This window comes from Delphinus delphis, chromosome 3 (assembly GCF_949987515.2).
Source record: "Delphinus delphis chromosome 3, mDelDel1.2, whole genome shotgun sequence".
Lineage (NCBI taxonomy): Eukaryota > Metazoa > Chordata > Mammalia > Artiodactyla > Delphinidae > Delphinus > Delphinus delphis.
Window position 1 is genome coordinate 29,164,376 of NC_082685.1, and position 15,947 is coordinate 29,180,322.

The window sequence follows — 15,947 nt, forward strand, 5'->3', positions numbered from 1 at the left end:
AAAATATAAAAAAAAAGACTATCACTTTAAACTTGAGATTTTTAAAAAATGGAGAGCATTCCTAGATGGGAAAATGGTTTGCCTCTTCCAGCTCCCTTTGGAAGGGCGCTCTATTATTTTCCCCATTCATGAGGTTTATAACAGATGTGTTCACTGCAGCTGCTCCCCAGGCCTGGGCGGCTGCTCTTACCCACCCACTGCTACGTTTAGAGACCCACACAGCTCTTCAGAGAACTGGAAAAGCAGGACAGAGCTTGGGGCAGAACTTCCCCCCCCCCACTCCACCCCCAAACAAACAAAACAGTGATGTAATTAGCGTGCTACAGGATTGGATCTGCAGTTGATGAGGAACAACTTTAATATTTATCAATAAACAGCAAAGTGCTGAGCACACCTCCTAGGGAAGTAATTAACCATAAAAAAGGATACTCTGCACAGAGGAATCTCCTCCAAAAAAAGACCTCAGTTAATTGTGAATTGCTTACATACAGCAGGTGAGACAGAATCCATGCCTACCCCTCTCACCTGACACAAGCAACTCTGAATTAACTGGGAGTTTCTTTTTATAAACACAGTGCAGAGCCTTTTTTTCTTGGTGGTTAATTACTTCCTTGGGAGGTTGCTTTAATAGTTCCCATAACAAGGCCATTATTGTCTTTAGCATAATCACTGCCTCATTTGCTTTTGTGCCCTGCCTTTCCGGGTGCCTCTTGCCTCTGCCTGCCAGGAGGGGCCCTGAACTGTGCTCCTTGGGCCGTCCTCAGGCTGGGGACTTGCAGGGTTCCTTCTCCAGCCCCATCACTTCAGGAATTTGGTTTTCTCCTGGTGGGAGCTGGGATCAGGGTGGGGCTGGTGGAGAGGGAAGTGGGTGGCACAGGGCGCATTGCGGGAGACTTAGTCCCCCTCCCCTGGGCGCACCGTTCCAGCCTGTTTGCTAAGCTTTCAGCTGCTGACGCCAGCGACAGGGAAGAAAGCTAGGACAGCAGCTCCTTTCTGGAAGAGGAAGGAGTGGATCTGCAAACAACCGCTTTGCTTGGTGAAACCACCAGGGACCGGAAGCAAAAACAGTGAACATTACCAGGAAAACTAGTGCAATTTTGACCGTCTCTCTTGGGGAAAAAAATGTATATGGAGTTACGGCTCACTTTATTCAAAAATGAATTAAAGTGGCTTCTATTTTGGCTCTGTTTCAGGAAGGTAAATGAGCGAATGGGAGCTCTGTAAACTGCATCAATCTATAAACTTTTTTTTGACTGGGGTACTCCTATCAGCGCATGCACATCTGTTGACTTACAAATTGTAGACACGTTACAACTGCAATCATAGGTTATGGAAAGTGTAAAATGTCTATCAGGAGGATGAAGAAAAAGAAAAATAGTGTGTCTGATACTTTCAGCCTTAACCCAATGGATTACACCTCACTCTGGACATCAGTGAAGCTTACTGACCCCTTGGGGCCATGAGGGCAGGGGCTGACAGTCCCAGAGCCCAGGGACTGGCACATACAAGACAATACAGATTTTTGTTAAATAACCAGACTCACACCCTCTTATACCCTGAAATAGCTTCTGCCCTGAGGGGATTCTGACCAGTTAGTCCTTATGGTAGGGGTGGATGACAAGCTGGTACCAATGTTACGGGAGCATGAATCTGTGTTCTCAGGAAATCAGGTGGTCCATATTGCTACTGCACCCCCACTTAGCCCCAGAATCTTAGCACTCCACCAGGAAACAACACAGGAAAATTCAGTTAGGCGTACAGAACAGAGGTTAGCAGACTTCCTGTAAGGGGTCAGAGAGTGAACATTTTAGGCTTCGTCTCGGCCAACTCACCAATATTGCCTTTGAGGGTGAAAGCAGGACTAACATAAATGAATAGTCGTGTCTGTGCTCCACCAAAACTCTACCTATGGACACTGAAATTTGAATTCCGCATAGTTTTCATGTGTTGTGAAATATTCTCCTTCTTTAGGTTTTATTCCCCCCAACCGTTAAAATTGTAAAAACCACCTTTTGCTCGCAGGCTGGTACAAAACCAGTCAGTGGGTCGGATTTGGCCCAAGGGCTGTGGTTTGCCAACCACTGGGTAGAACATGGACTTTGGAGGCAGAGCTGGGTTAGGGTCATGATTTTACTATTGGTGACGAAGTTATCTTTAAAAAGTTACTTAATTGCTCTCTAGGCCTCCCTTGGTTTCCTCATTTGTAAAAGTAACATCTCAAAGGGCCGAAAGGACGAAGGGATGCACTGCTCACCACCTCTTAGCTCAGGGTGAGCACATACTGGCATCACCAGCACAGATTCGTTTGTAACTCCCTGCCCTGGAAGGCCTGGCAGGGACGGTCACCCAAAGGCAAAGCCAGGGCCCGGCCACCTTTCTGTGGCAACGCGTACTTGAGAAACCAGAGCCAGCATCCAATCCCAGTGCCTCCAGCCCATGTCTCCAGGAGTCCCCACTGGCCTGAGGATGCCCGTTCTCTGCTGCGCTTGCTTCAAAGGAAATGTTACAACAACATTTGACAATAGCTGAGGGGAGGTCTTTCAGGATAAAGGACTCATGATGACCATCTATAAACAATGCTCTGCTCTTGAGGGGCTGGGAGTTAGAAGACGCTTGCTCACCTCCCTCATTATCCTTGTTATCCGCACAGGAGGTTTCCATGGCAACGTTGCATCCAGGCCCTCTCCAGCCGGTCTGGCAGACACACTGCCAGCTGTTCTGACCCAGTGTGCATCTCCCGTTGCCGTTGCACAAATCGGGGCAGCCATCTGGTTGGAGAAATGGAGAGAATGAGAAGGAGGAACGTGAGGCCGCGCTGGGGCAGCAGGGGAGCCATGCAAAGGGGGAGCAAGGCCACAGGGCAGCCGCTGGGCCAGCCGCGGAGTGGGGCCCGGACCTGCCTTGGGAAGAGTCGGGGAAGCAGGCGACGCATGCGGTTGCAAGACGTTAGCAGGGGCCCAGATGCAGAAGATCCCCAATGACACTGACCTGTGCGTAGGGGTCTGAGGCAACCTTCCCAAAGTGGGGAACATTCCGGAAAGCTAAACTAGCCCTGAGCTTACAACACACCTAGCTAGGCCATTATTTCCAGCCCGCTGGCTCCGGATGGATGCTACCTCAAGAAAAATCTTTTCTTTCTTTCTGTTTTCAGAAGAGCCTTCTGCAGAAGAGAGAAAATTCCCTATCAACCCAGAGTGGAGGCAGAGTGCCCTCCATCTTTCAGAATTTTAAAGCTAAATTTACATGCGATTAGCACGAGCTTCTTATGACCAAGAGCTGGATGGTTCTGCTGGGCTATTTTCATATTTTTGTAGTATTTCGCTTTAAGGGGCACTTAAAAATGTTGGCTGCCAATCATTCAACCTATTTATGGCATGATTTTAAAATACTGCAGGATCGGAAGGCTGGGGAAAGAGTAGGTGCTGAGTGCCATGAATCGGGAAAAGAGAGAGGGATGCTCATGCCCGTGGGGGACGGCAGTGGGGTTCGAGTGATTCCTATTTTGTGGTTTTCTTTTCCTTTTGGGTGTGTGTCTGTGTGTGTGAAATCAGCAGCCTACCTCATTCCCTAATTGCTCCAGCACCCAAAACAATTGCAGCTATTACTCTCCTGACCTAAGCGTGGGCAAAGAGAGCCTGGATGAGGAAAGAAGAGAAAAAGCTGGGGGCACTATAGTGAGATGGGGAGTCTCCGTGGCAGAACCTCTGTCGCCATTTATAAGATGTAGAGAGAAGCACAGGATTGGTAGGATGTGGCCACACTCACAAAACCTACTTGCTGGCAAGAATTCCTAGATACGTTTTTATTTTTCTTCCCTTTAACGGCTTTACTGAGGTGTAATTTACATACCATAAAATTCACCCGTTTTAAGTGTACTGTACAAGGCAATGACTTCGAGGAAATTTATGGCATTGTGCAACCTAGGTATGTTTCCCTACTACGTTTAAGACCATTAATTTAATTGTCCTCAGAAAATAACTCTCCTGAATCTCTCTCTCTCTCTCTCTCTCTCTCATTCTGTCTTGACATCTGCTACCATCTCTATCTCCATCTCTTTCTATATCTATTTTTAAACTACACAAAGAGCAGGGTAGCTTGGGCCATGGCGGAGGGAGCACTTTGTAATTGATGGAGGTAATTGATTTGAAACCTTTGTGGCCCACATCTTCTGAATCGAAAGTGTGCATCTCCCCCTACTTCTCTCTCCAGCGTTCCAGAGGCCGTCACCTGGCAGCCTTCCTCTCTTCCCTCGAGTACCCCTTACAAGAACGCGAATAAACCTAATTTGTGCAAGTGGCAGCGGTGGGAATTTAAAGGACTCCTCCTAAGAAGAAAGGGCTGGAGGGTTTGAAATTGAGTTGAAATTTACTTCTTTAAGGAGTTTCACTCCTCAATGCTTATTCCCTCCCATCCTTTCCAGAATGTGGTATGCATGGGTTAGGACCTGGGAGAACAAGGTAAGCAACAGAGGAGACGTGCTACATGCAGAAGTCTCTGTAAGGAAGACGAGCTGTCTTGAGAGGAGGACTGAGGAGATGATTACCAGCGAATCTTTTCTTTAGTTGAAGAACCTGGCACTAAATCCAGGATGTGAGCAAATCATCAGTGTTTGCATATCTGAAAAAAGACTTAAGTTGTCCCCATACCTATCCTCACAAAAAGAGTCACATTTCCATTCCTTCCTTACCAAGGAGGTGACCACAGCCCTACCTGGAATACCTGTGACTCTCCCCCTTTATACTTTGAGAGAGAGCGCTGGGAAGGGAGGCCAGCCCCAGTGGGTGTCAGAGAAATGCCACAAATATTTCTGCAGGAGCAAAATGCAACTCAGTAGGAAAAGCCCAAGGGACATTTCACAAATTCTCGAGGAAAAGAGAGTATCTTCAACCTCCAGCCACCCCCAGCTTTACAGTTTCTACCAGTAAGTCTTAGGGAATGGATCACACAGAATACACTACGAGAGACCTACCAGCATTCATCTGGCACGGTATCTATTATATGTGCTTTGCTATTTACCTACTTTGAGGTCTCATGTTTGAATAAAATCATGCACAAAGTCTCAACAGAAGCCTCACTGTGTAAGAAACCCACGTCCACTACATAAAAGCCAAATTTGCGAAGAACACTATACTAGCATGTCAGTCAGAGATATGCACTCAAAATATGCACGCTCCTAGATTGAACAAGGCTTTTTTCCCCCTTCTCTTTCTCTCTCGATTCCCCCCCTTCTCCCCTGACCCACTGAAGCGAGATAAACAGACCACAGTCCTGGGTTTTCTCCACATCGTGTGAGGAAGATGAAAACACGAACAGTGGGAAGCTCGCAAATTTCTGAGAAGTTCTGGGGCAGCCGGGAATTAATGGACGGGACTTTGTTTTTTAGCTCGAAGAGGAAGAAAGCAGCCTTGGTGAATGCGTGGCGTTGCTAGGCAACCCCAAGCTACCCCCCAGCACAAGTTCCTTCTGTTGGTGGCCTTCTGAGGAGGTGATTCGTTGTGTTTCTAAAGTGCAAAGCCAGCCTCCACTTAAGGGAAAACAAAACGTAGCAAGTAATTAGTCTGGAGGGCAAATGGGTATCAGGTAGTGGCTATTCTCTGGAGAGGAATCTGTAACTGGTGTTGAATTGGGCTTATGGGCTCATACTTTGGGATCCATGAGGTCTCCTGCATGGAGTCTTCTGGATTTCAGGCTAGCTAGCACTGCCCCTTCCCTGAGTGCCTAGCTCCGAGACCACCGATACGGGAGGCCTTAGGCACAGCTGTTTGATTCTGTGCAGGTGGCGAGCTGGCTGTTGGAGACTTCAGGTCCTATCGTGACCCTAGACTAGAGATTCTCAACTGAGGCAATTCTGTCCCCCATCCCTCCCTCCAGGGGACATGCGGCCATGTCTGGAGACACTTTTGATGATCCCATCTAGGGGAGGATGCTACTGGTGGGTACAGGAAGGATGTTCAGCATCTTAAAATGCCTAGGACAGTCCCCACAACAAAGAACGATACAGCCCCGAATGTCAGTAGTGCTGAGGTTGAGAAAGCCTGCCCTTGATCTAAAGCTGCATCAGAGCTGAGATTTCCCTGTTTGCTGCTGCATCCCAGCACCTGCCCTAGTGTCAGGCACAGAGTAGGTGCTTAAATGAATGGAAAACAATCGGGTGGTGCCAGTATCATTTCAGCCTGGCTCTCATCTATAGACTCTTCTGAGAGTGGTGAGAAGCTAGTGGGACTTCTTTCTCAAAGATCTAAGTCGTCTTCACAGAGAGAACTTTCAAGGGCAACAGTGATATCTTGGGATGGTTCTCTCGCACTTCCCATACTTTTGGCAGAGTGGAAATGGAATAGTTTCCAAGACTTTTCTACACACAGAATTCCAACCACTAGGAGAAATATATCTGTTGGCACAGTTACCAGGTAGGCAGGCTTTTTGTCTTAACAAAAATTAGAGCTGATGCAGAAATTTGGGATTAAAAACAAAACAAAAGCCAAGCGCACAGAGGACTCCTGAATTTTCAGCTCTTTCCCTGATCTCTGGACCTGGACTCCAGCTTGCATTTCAGCATCTCCATCTGTTCACTCACAAGCATCTCAAACTCAGCAGAATTCAGTGTCTTGATCTTTCTTCCCCTCCCAAACTCTGATTCCTTGATCAACGAGTGGCACCGGCATGTACACCCCACTGGCCGAGACTGAAACCTTGGAGTCACTCTTAATTACCCTCCCCCACCTCCTCTCTCATCTCATGTATCTGGTCAAAAACCAAGTCCTGCCTAATTTTCCTCTTTACTATAAGAAGCACTACCTGCTCTTCCTAAATATCTCTAGAATCTGCTCTCCACTCCTACCCCTACTGTTACTACGTTAACCTAAGCCATCCTCATCTCTGGTTTAGACTCTGGTCAAAGCCATCTAACTGGTCTCCCTGCCTCCGGTCTTGCACCATCATCCATTTCTCTCTGTTCTGGACATTGCTGAAAATACTTCTAGAGCTTTCCATTGACCCTGGGGCAAACTCTGAAGTCCCTACCCTGGCTTCCAGATCTTACATGAACTGGTTGTCAACACATCAGCCTAACTCAATATCACTTTAGGCTTTGTTCAGACGGAAGCCATTCGGCCTTTCCTTATCTGCCTAACTTTAACCCATCCTTCGCCCAAGTCATCTCCAGGGAGCCTTTCCAAAGCTCCCAAATCAAGGCTAGCTCCACCTGTCATGGTACCTTTATCTTACCCTATCCTATCCCATCCACCACACTGAATCCCAACTGTCTGGCAACTCCCTGATGCTTGCTAGCCCTTGTAGCAGCCCTTCCTTAAGACATTTTATTGTCACCTGCAGGAAAATTGTTGTAATAAAGGTACACATCGTCATTCACTGCCCTTTGAATGGGGCCCCTAGAACTGTGCAGTGTACAACTGCTCTGGGCATTTCTGTTATGACGTAAACCTGTCAGGGCAGGGACCACGTCTATCTTGTTTACTCTTGGATTGCCAGTACTCAACACAGAGTCAGGGGATGCATGAACGAATGACTTTTGCCCGAAATTAGCATCTCTAATGCCTTTGGCAGAGTGAAGATGGAATAGTTTCCAAGAATTTTCTACACACAGGATTCCAAAGACTGGGGGAAAAAAAAAAAATCCGTCGACACAGTTACCAGATAGGCAGGCTTTCTGCCCCAACAAAAATTAGGCGTGAGCAAAATCATGTCTACAGCACAGTAAAAAGGGGAGCATACATGTACTTGAAGAAAGCTATACTTGCCATAAAAGGCTTTTCTAAAACAGCATCAAGAAACGTTCTGCCACGTGCAGCACTTGAGGGGTAGAAATAAGCGGCTAATACGGCAGAAAGGACGTGGAAAGAGAAGGAGGATTTTAACATTCAACATCAGGCGCACCTTAGAAAAGCAGAGAGGGCAACACCCAGATGGGAATGCAAGTGAAAACACAGAACAGGCTGCATGCCAACACAGACAGATGACAAGGAAAGCCAGAGAAGGGAGACGTCCGTGCTCGGTTCAAGAGACCATTGGGAGAGCTACTGCAGCCTGGACTACACCCTTGTAGGAAGGCTTTTCTGAACCAAGGGGAAAACCTTAACCCAGTTCGGAGTCAGAGGTCTGAGATTAAAACCTAGATCTGCAAAAAAACCCCCCAAAAACCTAGATCTGCCTCTTGTTGTCTGTGTGACCTTGAGCTGGTAGCTTCACCTTTCACCCCCGTCTGTAAAACTTTATATCTTGCTAATAAATCTTATTTCGTGTCCTTCCCAACAGAATGCAACCTGCACGAGGGCTAGGATTTTTGCATCTCTTGTTCACTGAGGTATCCTCAGTGTCTAGAAAAATAGCTGGCGTATGACAGACACGCAATCAACGTTTGCTGAGTGAATGAATGAAGAGGGATGATGGTAATACTTACTCTATACAGATGTCAGAGGGGTAAAATGAAATGATAAAGGCAAAGACTGAGCTTGAGCACACTGTAAATGCTCAATAGAGAGTAGTACTTATAGTTGTTCATGTTGATATAATTTTTGATATTACAAATATTATAATTAGCAGCAGGCTTTTTTTGGGGGGGGGCATAGTTTGAAGTGCAGGCCACTTTTTCTTGCCTCACCTCCAGATCAGGAAAAAAAAAAAAAACAAGAGCCTAGCCTATTTGAAATTAAGAAATGGAGGCTTCTGGGGTGGTCCTGAGTGTGCGATTGCATCACATTCTAGGAAATCCTCACTCCCCTTTGCCCACCACCCAAGAATCTAGTAATGTCACTAGAAGTGTTTTCAGAAAACCCGCTGATGCTGAGGGTGGCTCTGAAGGGCAAGAGAGCTGAAGGTGAAATAAGTGATGACTTCCTTTTGGGCGGCATTGTACTTTTGCTTGTTAACTTAATGAGGGAACCCCCCCCTCCCCCAACTGTTTTAAACATGACTGTTTTCTCAGAGCTGCGCACCGTTGGAACTGAGGAACGGACACACACTGGAAATATGTAATAGAGTCTGCCGTTGCACTCCAGAACTCTTTAGACCTGCAAACAGCTGAGGTGCGGGGGATCACTGGGGCTCTGGTGGCCGTTTCTACTAAACGGCAGCGACAAACGCTCAAAAATTAATCTGGTGTTTCGAGACACTCCGGGGAAAACTCCAACTAATTTGAGAAGACTGACAGCCAAAGAAGCATTCTGGTCCCAGAAAACAGCAAGGCTGGTCCTCTAGCTCATCTCTGTGAGCAGGAAGGAGTGGTGAAGAGGCACAAACTGGCAATGGGCGCTCAGCCATGAACCTGAGCTTGAACAACTGCCCCTGCTTTGTCAGAGAAGTTGTGGAAAATCCAGAGGCAGATGTTCCTCTTCGTTTCAACAGCGTGTGTATGTCTTTAAGGGTCTGCATAGGGGTGGGGGTGGAGGGGGAGGGGGAGGGCTGGGAAGGGCAGTGATCCTTTCCATGGTCTAACGTGCCTCTTTTGCTCATAAGGCAGAAGTCATGCCCCTCCACCCTGGCAGCAACAGAAACGGCAGGGCTTCCGTGAGGTGACGTAAGTTTGGATCCAGGTGTCAATGCCACATGTTTCCTGGACGCACCACGATTCTCACTGATCAGCATCATTTCTGTCAGTATGGGAAAAGGAAGGCAGCGGGCTCAGCCTTGGGCTCAGAAAACGAAATGCATCTTATTTTGTACTGTTTTGATGCTTCGAACTCTTATTAACACAATTTTTTTAGAAGTAGAAATCATGGACTTGCCTGGTGGCGCAGTGGATGAGAATCCACCTGCCAATGCAGGGGACACGGGTTCGAGCCCTGGTCTGGAAAGATCCCACATGCCGTGGGGCAACTAAGCCCGTGCGCCACAACTACCGAGCCTGTGCTCTAGAGCCCGCGAGCCACAACTACTGAGCCTGCGTGCCACAACTACTGAAGCCCGTGCGCCTACAGCCCGTGCTCCACAACAAAGAGAAGCCACCGCAATGAGAAGCCTGCGCACCGCAACGAAGAGCAGCCCCCGCTCACTGCAGCTAGAGAAAGCCTGCATGCAGCAACGAAGACCCAACACGGCCAAAAAATAAATAAAATAAATTTTTGAAAAAAGAGTAGAAATCATGAGGGGAGGAAACAGAGTTTAGGCGGCAGTAACCGGGAATAGCTCTTCTTGGGAGGGAAATCCCATGTCAATTGCTTAGTGGATTGGGACTGAGTCATTATCACCCGGTAGTACTGGGGTCCAACACAAGCCTTGCTTTCCTTGAGGGGAGCCTGCTTTCTTCCCCTGGAACAACACCTTTCTTTATCCCACTTCACCCAATCAGAGGAGGATGTCATGGGTAGTGATGCGCACATATCAGCAGGTTGCCAAGGCCCACAGCAACTGGGGCCACGATGAAACCCGCTGCCAATGAGCCAGGAGTTTCTCCCATCGCTTTAGATCACAGCACTGCTTCTCAAAGTGTGGTTCTGGCACCAGAAGCAGCAGCATCACCTGGGATCTCATTAGAAATGCACATTCTCAGGTTCCATCCCAGACCCACCATTCAGGACCTCTGGGGGGATGGGGCCAGGCAACCTGCATTTTAACAAGCCCTCCAGCAGGTTCCGATGGCTGTTGGGTGAGAACCACTGCTTTCAGGCTTAAGTCCTAACTCCTTAAAAGGGCTTCCAAGGCCCTGCCTGATAGGAACCCGTCCATTTCTCCCCTCCTCATCTCCTGTCACTTGAGTCTCTGCTCTGACCTTGGCCACGCTGCCCTCCTCTGTTCTAGAACATAGTCTGGATCCTCCTCCTTTTGCACTTTTGCAGATCCCTCTCCCTAAACTCTGCTCCCCGCACTCACTTGGCAAAGCCATTTATCCTTGTCTGAGCCAGCGGTCGCTCAGGGAAGGCTCTCTGACTTGCAGCTCAGGGTTCCCCCTCCATCACATGACTTCACGGCACCACCTACTCCTCCTGAAGCACTCACCATCATTCTGATTCCTCTTTTGTTTAGAGCAGTGGGTCTCCACTAGGCTGCGCATTAGAATCGCCTGGGAGCCTTGAAAAATCCGGACGCCAGGCTGCACCCCCAATTAAATCAGAATCTCTGAGGATGAGACCCAGGCATCAGTATTTTGATTTCTTGAGCTCCCCAAGTGGTTCCTCTGTGCAGCTGAGGTTGAGAAGCCTCAACGCTCATCTTCCCGGGAGCCTCCAAGCCTCCCGAGTGCAAAAGACTCTGACTCTGTGGTACAGGCTGTTTTCCCAGCACCTGGCATGAAAGCTGTTTGTTGAATGAATGCATAAATAAACCATGTGGTGCCTCTGCTGCTTCACTGGGCCCTTGATTCGGCAGCCAGGCAAAGGGAGGAGATTCCTGCGGGTCACTCCCCAAGCAAAAGAGACAGTTGGTTCCGGTACAGGGTCTAAAACTGAGCTGATGCCAGAGGCGGTGGAGGAGTGCTGGAGGAGTCCCTGCCTTTCACCTTGGAATAAACTGATCCCTCCTGACTGAGAGAGACAGGATAGAGCAGCCAGCGAGGGAGGACAGAGGCACGTTGGTAGATGAAGAGGGTAACAAGAGTTCCACAAAGGCAGGGATGACAATAATCAGAAAGCTCAATGGTTTAATTTGGTTCTTGGAGGATAATCAAGTTACTGTAGCTCGGGTTGCTTACTCCCACAGCTGTCCAGCAAATAATGAATGTGGTACCTCCCTGGTATGGAGATAGGAACAAAGGCACGGGCTTTGATCTCTTTTTCGTTATTTTTAACCATCCAATTTCTACACCCACTGAGCATCCCTATAGCCACAGGAGGCTCGTAAAAATACAAATAACACCTAGAAGGCCTGTGGGCACGGACTGGTTACTTACCGCAGGCTCATGGCTCCCTTTTAACTGCTGTTAAGATCAGGCTGATGATAAATTGCCCTGTATATTCTTTTGCTGTTTGCAGCCCAACTTGAGAAAATGTAAGGAAATCACTAAATGTTTGTTTCTTATAGATGTTAAAAGGGCTAGACAAAGAACCTGCCCCAGGACCGTAACTCTGGATTTTAGGAAGCTTTTAAGAGAATGACAACAATAATAGCAATTCCTCAACTAGACATTTCTGTGTGCCTTGGCACTCTTTTATATGCCTCTCTTGCATTAACTTACGGTTACAACAACCCTATGGTGTAGGCCCTAGTATTATTCCCATTTTACAGGAGACGGAATGGAGGCACAGAAAAGTTAAGTAACTTGACCAAAGTGGCAGAGCTGGTTAGTGGTGGAGCCAGGATGTGAGGTCGGGCTCCAGAGTCTCTGCTCTCGACTAGGGGGACCGACTGTCCCCGTTTGCCCGGGACTATCTGGGTTTTAGCCCTGAAAGTCCTGAGCCCCAGGAAACCCCTCAGTCGCATGCCACCTGGGATAACTGTCATTATCAAGGTCAGCGAGTGAGGGCTGGGCTCTTTTCACTGGTGGTCATGGAGGCGAACACCCCCCCCAAGAGCAAGGGAGAGGGCACAGACTTTTATACTGGGTTACTTGTTTGAGGACGTTGGGTCCTCCAGCAGTATCTGTGGCCTCCTTGGGCCAAAGTACCAGGTCAGCCCAGTAACCATGTGGCAGTAGCGTGGTGAAGGCAGTGGGCTCTGAATCCAGCCCTATATCCCTTGGCTGTATAATCTTAGGCAAAAATTATAAGCTCTTTATTCCTTAGTTTCTTCATCTATGAAACTAGGGCTAGAAGGGTACCTATCCTAGAGGGTTGTTGGGATTTAAAAGAGAGAATACATATCGTATTACTTATCATACTTAGCATGAGTGTTAATAGGTGTTAATGCAAAAATACGCATGATGTGTAAACCATGTGTAAATAGTAATATGATAGTAAATGATCCAGAACTGATAGCCATTATTATTAGTGTTGTTGTTAAAAGTAACCTTGAAGAAAACAAAAAAGAAAGTAACCTCAAATAGTAGCAGAAGGGTCCCGTACGGCTTGGGAGAGCCTCTGATTGGCACTTGAATTGGTGATGGCGAGGGAGTGTCCGCTACTGTTGACACCAGGATCAGCGCAGTCAGTAGAGCAAAGACCCCAGGAAGGTGCCCTCCCAAGAGGAGGAAATGGAAATGAGAAAAGTGAGATAACTTCCTGAAAGGTACATGCGTAAGATGGGCACATAATGTGACACGTTATCTTCGGAATCCCCCTTAAATGCAAGAGGCGTGTGAGGTGAAACCGTAAAGGATCCCAGGGCTGAGAAATCTCATTCAGGCTCAAAAAAGCATGTTAACAGAGAGGGGTGGTCTGCCCGGGGTGTGGAACGGGAGCCCCGTGGAGCAGTAGAGAGTCAGGGTCAACTCAGCAGTGAGTGCGTCCTGCTTGACTGGGGGGAATAAAGGGACACCGCTTGCCACTGACGAGTGCGGGTCCCGGTGCTCGGCACTTCACAACCTCATGACTTCATTGAGTCTTTTCAAGGAGCATATAAAGTACAAATTACTATCATCATCTGTGGCTGAAAAATCTGGAGCTCAGAGAGTTAATGAACTTCCCCAGGGTCATAATCAGTGAAAGTGGTAGCCTGGGGGTTTGCACCCAGGCCCGTCCAACTCTGGGCCCATGCACTTCGCTTCCCTCTAACCAGGGAGGATTCTATAGGGACAGGGTTGGCATCGGAATAACACACCCCTTGCTTTGACTCTCTGCTTCCCGGGCGATCTTCTGATCTTAACTTCCTTTCCCATATAGATTTCTCTTGAGGGAGACAATACACTGAGACGGAGATGTGGGTTTTCCTCACTGTGGATTAATCAAGGACCATTTTGAGTTTCTAGGTGGTTTAGGGTAGTGTGAGGTGTCAGTCTGGAGCTTGACCCACTCTGTTAATCAGATGAGAAGCGGACAGGATCCTGCCGGGTGAAGCCACCCCATGATGTCCTGCCTGAGTGGCTTGGTGGTCCCCAGTCAAGAGGGTTGCCCTTTGTCTCCAGCTCTACCCCACGCCCTTGCTGGGTCTAGCGTGTGGAAATCAGGAAGTGAAAGGACTTCTAAGGGAGAAATCCCAATGCAACATCAAGCATGTACGGAGTTGTTATAATGTGTCAGCTTCCAGAGTAAATTCATGAGCTTATTCTTTCATTCATTCGGTAAATATCTGCTGAGTATCTACCAAATGTCAGGTACTTTCTAGACACAGAACATATAGTGGTAAACAAAAGAGACAAAGTCTCGCTCTTAAAGGTCTTACATTCTACTGGGGGAGACTCATAGTAAACAAATAAGAAATTAATATGGCATGTCAGATGGTGATAATCGCTAGGGGGGGAATAAAACAAGGAGGGGAACTGTGATGGGGGTGGTGTGTGAGGGGGATTGCTGGTATGTATGGGGTGGTCCGGGAAGTCCTCGCTGATGGGGTGATGTTTGAGTGAAAACCCTAAAGGAGGGGAGGGAGAGAGTCATGCCAGTGTCTGGGGGGACAGGAATCCAGGCAGAGGAAACTGTAGGTGCAAAGGCCCTGAGGCAGAGAGTGCTTGGGGTGTTGGAAGGACAGCAAGGTGGCTAGTGTGACTGGAGCAGAGTGAACAAGGGGACAATGTGGGGACAGGGTAAGGCGGGGTGGGGACAGATATATGCAGAACCTCGCAGTTTACTCTGAGGATGGTGGCTTTATTCTGAGTAACAAGAGCTCTGGGGATATTTTGAGCAGAGGAGTGGCCCGATGTGACTTGAAGTTTTAAAGGGTCCCTTTGTGCAAGGAGAACACACAGGGATGGGGCCAGGGTGGGATCTGGGAAGCTGGCCAGGAGGAGGCCATAGGGATAGTCTTGGTAACTGTCGTGGTGGCTCAGGCAGGCTGCAGGGGTGCCCTGCTACCACGGCTCTGTGTGGCGAGGCTAATTCTCTATGGATTTAGGGTTCCCTACACATACCCTCCAAAAGAAAAGACTTCTGAGACACAAAAGCAGAGGATAAACTACTTCGTCCATAATACAGCACTCCGGTTATGCAAATACATTTGAGTCCTCAGCTGAGAATCAGTGAACAAATGGGGTTGAGGACACGGGATTCTGCCCTCCTCTCCAAGTTGCTTTTCCTTATTAAAGACAACAGGCAGAGTGAAGGGAAAGGGCAGCATGGGTGGAGGAGATCAGAGAAGCACGGGGTCTCCCAGGCTCTGTCCCTATAGACAGGGTTGGCAGTCTAACGTGGAACAGCTCCAGCAAACGAGCTTCCTGACTTCCTTAACATAATGACTTCAGACCACAGGCTGCATGTATTCTGCCAGCTTTGTCTAGTTCTTCTTGGCATTAAGGCCTCCTTGGACCACCCCCAAGCATCCTCCCAGATTATTAATCCTGGACTTTAAATCCCTTTGCATTCTGTTTATCTCTATAGGTCAGCTTGACGCATCTGAATTGTGGCACTCAAACACACTAAAGCTATCTCTATCTATCATCTACCTATCCACCCATCACTTATCCAATATCTATTTATCTATCTATATTTACATTTATTTATTAAGCTATCGAGCTTTCCCTACCAATCAATCTCTCCAAATCCTCTGAAGGCGTGCTCTCAGAACACTGCATATCAAATGACCTCATACAGAAACCATATTTCGTCTTATTTTCTTTACTTTCTGCCTGGTACAGAAACAATAAAAACACTGCAATCTCCCCTCCGCTTTTCACCTTTCTCTCCTCTGGCTGGCATGGTGTCTCCCACCCCGCCCTTACTCACGAAACCAGCACCTTCATCATTCACCAATCCCCATCCCTGTGACGCGGGGAACCCTGTCGTCCTGACCGTATCCCGTGCTCTGAAACTCTACTCGCATGTAGTGTTCTAGTCCTTTTCTTAAAGCGTATTTTAGCTGATCAAGGACTTAGGGGGCAGGTTGCTGGTCATGATAGGGTTTTTAATCTACCAATTCTGCAAGAAGTCTCCATCCGTAAGAGGAATGAGGAGACTTGTTTTCCGAGAGTA

At 47.9% G+C, this 15,947-nt stretch overlaps 1 protein-coding gene across 1 annotated transcript in view; it reads right to left on the reverse strand.

Moving 5' to 3' along the window:
* Window positions 1–15,947, reverse strand: part of LOC132423081 (teneurin-2) — a 713,011-nt gene that overhangs the window by 122,381 nt on the left and 574,683 nt on the right. Inside the window, exon 12 of the mRNA XM_060008418.1 lies at window positions 2,622–2,768. Within this exon, the coding sequence (XP_059864401.1) occupies window positions 2,622–2,768 (147 nt within the window). The remainder of the gene's footprint in view (window positions 1–2,621; window positions 2,769–15,947) is intronic.